Below are 1,962 nucleotides of genomic sequence, written 5' to 3'. Positions count from 1 at the left end.
CATACATACATACATACATACATACATACATACATACATACATACATACATACATACATACATATTTATGTTCTACTGGGAATAAAATAAAAGTTTCTGAGATTTGAAATGGTTAGCTCAGTGGTCAGTACTGTGTTTCATAATTCAGCATAAAAACAATTATGAATATGTCATTTCTCTATGAGAAGACATTTAGTAATAAAACTGTGTGAAAATTGTCAACTGCAGAGGGAACAGCCAAAGGAAGGAAGGAAGGAAGGAATCATAAATCACTGCATTTAGTTTTTAACTTACAGTTTTCACAATGTCCCAGCCTTTTCAGAAGTTGTAAAATAAAACAAGTGTTCTGATGTAACCCCGACCTGTTGCTGGGACTAATATATATATATATATATATATATATATACACACACACACACACACACACACACACATATGCACTAAGTTGTATTAATCGGGAAAAATCAATCTCAGCCTTACAAAGAGCTAATATATATATTTGTAAGGCTGAGATTGATTTTTCCTGATTAATACAACTTAGTGTATTTTTTATATTATTCTATAACCTCATCAGTTAAATAGAGGTGGAGTTCCATGAATCCTCAGAAATAAGCCACATTATCTAAAAGAAGCTGAATATCTAGTTTAAATTTGGGACTATGTCTGAAAAGATAAAGGTTCTGAAGTATTGAGAGTCTGTGTGTGAGAGCTGTGCCACTGAACACCAGCTCACATGAGATAAGAGTTAAAACCCAGGGACAGAGCTGAGGGTGCAGAGGACACACAGCAGGTTAGAACTGCTCAGTCAGGATGTGAATATGAAGCTGAAAAACAACAAAACTACATGAATTCCTGCTTGTGCAGGATGCACAGGCAGCAGGGTGTGCTAACTAAACAGGAAGTCTGCATCTACACAACCAAGAAGTGAAAAGATAAGCAGCACAACACACTATGACTCAGATTATACTATACAATCTGTATGAGCTGGTAATCTGGATGGATTTCACTAATAATGAACCAGTGTGTTATTTTAAATATCCAGTCAGGTAGCAGGTGAAACCAGAGTTAAATAGAACCGGACTTTCTGAGTCCTGATAGAACTCATCAGACCAGCTCCACTCAGACCCAGTCCAGTCAGACCCAGCTGGTCCAGTCAGACCCAGTCCAGTCAGACCCAGTCCAGTCAGACCCAGCTGGTCCAGTCAGACCCAGTCCAGTCAGACCCAGCTGGTCCAGTCAGACCCAGTCCAGTCAGACCCAGCTGCACTGAGTCCAGCTCTTCTCTTCAACATGTTCTCTGTTTTCATACTGGAAGCTCACCTTGAACACGTCCCCGTAGGTGCCGCACCCAATCCGGTGAATCAACTCAAAGTCCTCCAGGGGGTCCAGGAACGAGACCCCGATCCTGTCCATGCTGTTGCTGCTGAGGACCAGCTGACTCTGACGGGTTCTTCTACTCACACATCTCGGCTGCAGAGGAGGGGAACCGGTCAAACACCTGCCTCCTGCCTCCTGCCTCCGGCTGGCTGTTTCAGGAGACCCGACTAACTGCTGGTGTTTGGATCAGTGAAGTTCTGTCAGACCCGCACCGCGCGCTCCTCCGCCTCTTCAGCACTGAACTTCATCAGAGCGCTGCTGTCAGGCTGGAGGCGCAGTGCGCATGCGCAGCGACATACACTCTAAAATAATTCTCATAAAAGTTTGTTTGTGTGTGTGTGTGTGGGGTGGGGGGGGTATTTCAGACTATATGACTATAAAGACTATAAACTTATTTTAATTGCACAATTTTCACACAGTTTTATTACTAAATGTATTTATTGTCAAAAACCTTTTGCCACAATTTATTTTATTTTATGTGAAAGACTGCCTTCAAAAAGCGYACCCATATGGAGAGCTGTTTCATTCACTAAACAAACAAATGTCACTATGAAATAAAACAAAAATCAGTATACAGTATTGTAA

The 1,962-nt window shown here is 41.5% G+C and overlaps 1 protein-coding gene across 1 annotated transcript in view; it reads right to left on the bottom strand.

Moving 5' to 3' along the window:
• map4k2 (mitogen-activated protein kinase kinase kinase kinase 2) overlaps positions 1–1,619 on the bottom strand; it is a gene marked incomplete in the record, with an annotated part of 69,222 nt that extends 67,603 nt beyond the window's left edge. The window contains 1 exon segment of the mRNA XM_014021574.1: positions 1,321–1,619. Coding sequence (XP_013877028.1) covers positions 1,321–1,413 — 93 coding nt within the window.
• Between the last annotated feature and the right edge of the window lie 343 nt (positions 1,620–1,962).

The sequence above is a fragment of the Austrofundulus limnaeus genome, unplaced genomic scaffold, assembly GCF_001266775.1.
Source record: "Austrofundulus limnaeus strain Quisiro unplaced genomic scaffold, Austrofundulus_limnaeus-1.0 Scaffold297, whole genome shotgun sequence".
Classification (NCBI taxonomy): domain Eukaryota; kingdom Metazoa; phylum Chordata; class Actinopteri; order Cyprinodontiformes; family Rivulidae; genus Austrofundulus; species Austrofundulus limnaeus.
The sequence above is the reverse complement of the archived record's forward strand: the minus strand, read 5'-3'. Positions and strand labels throughout refer to the sequence as shown.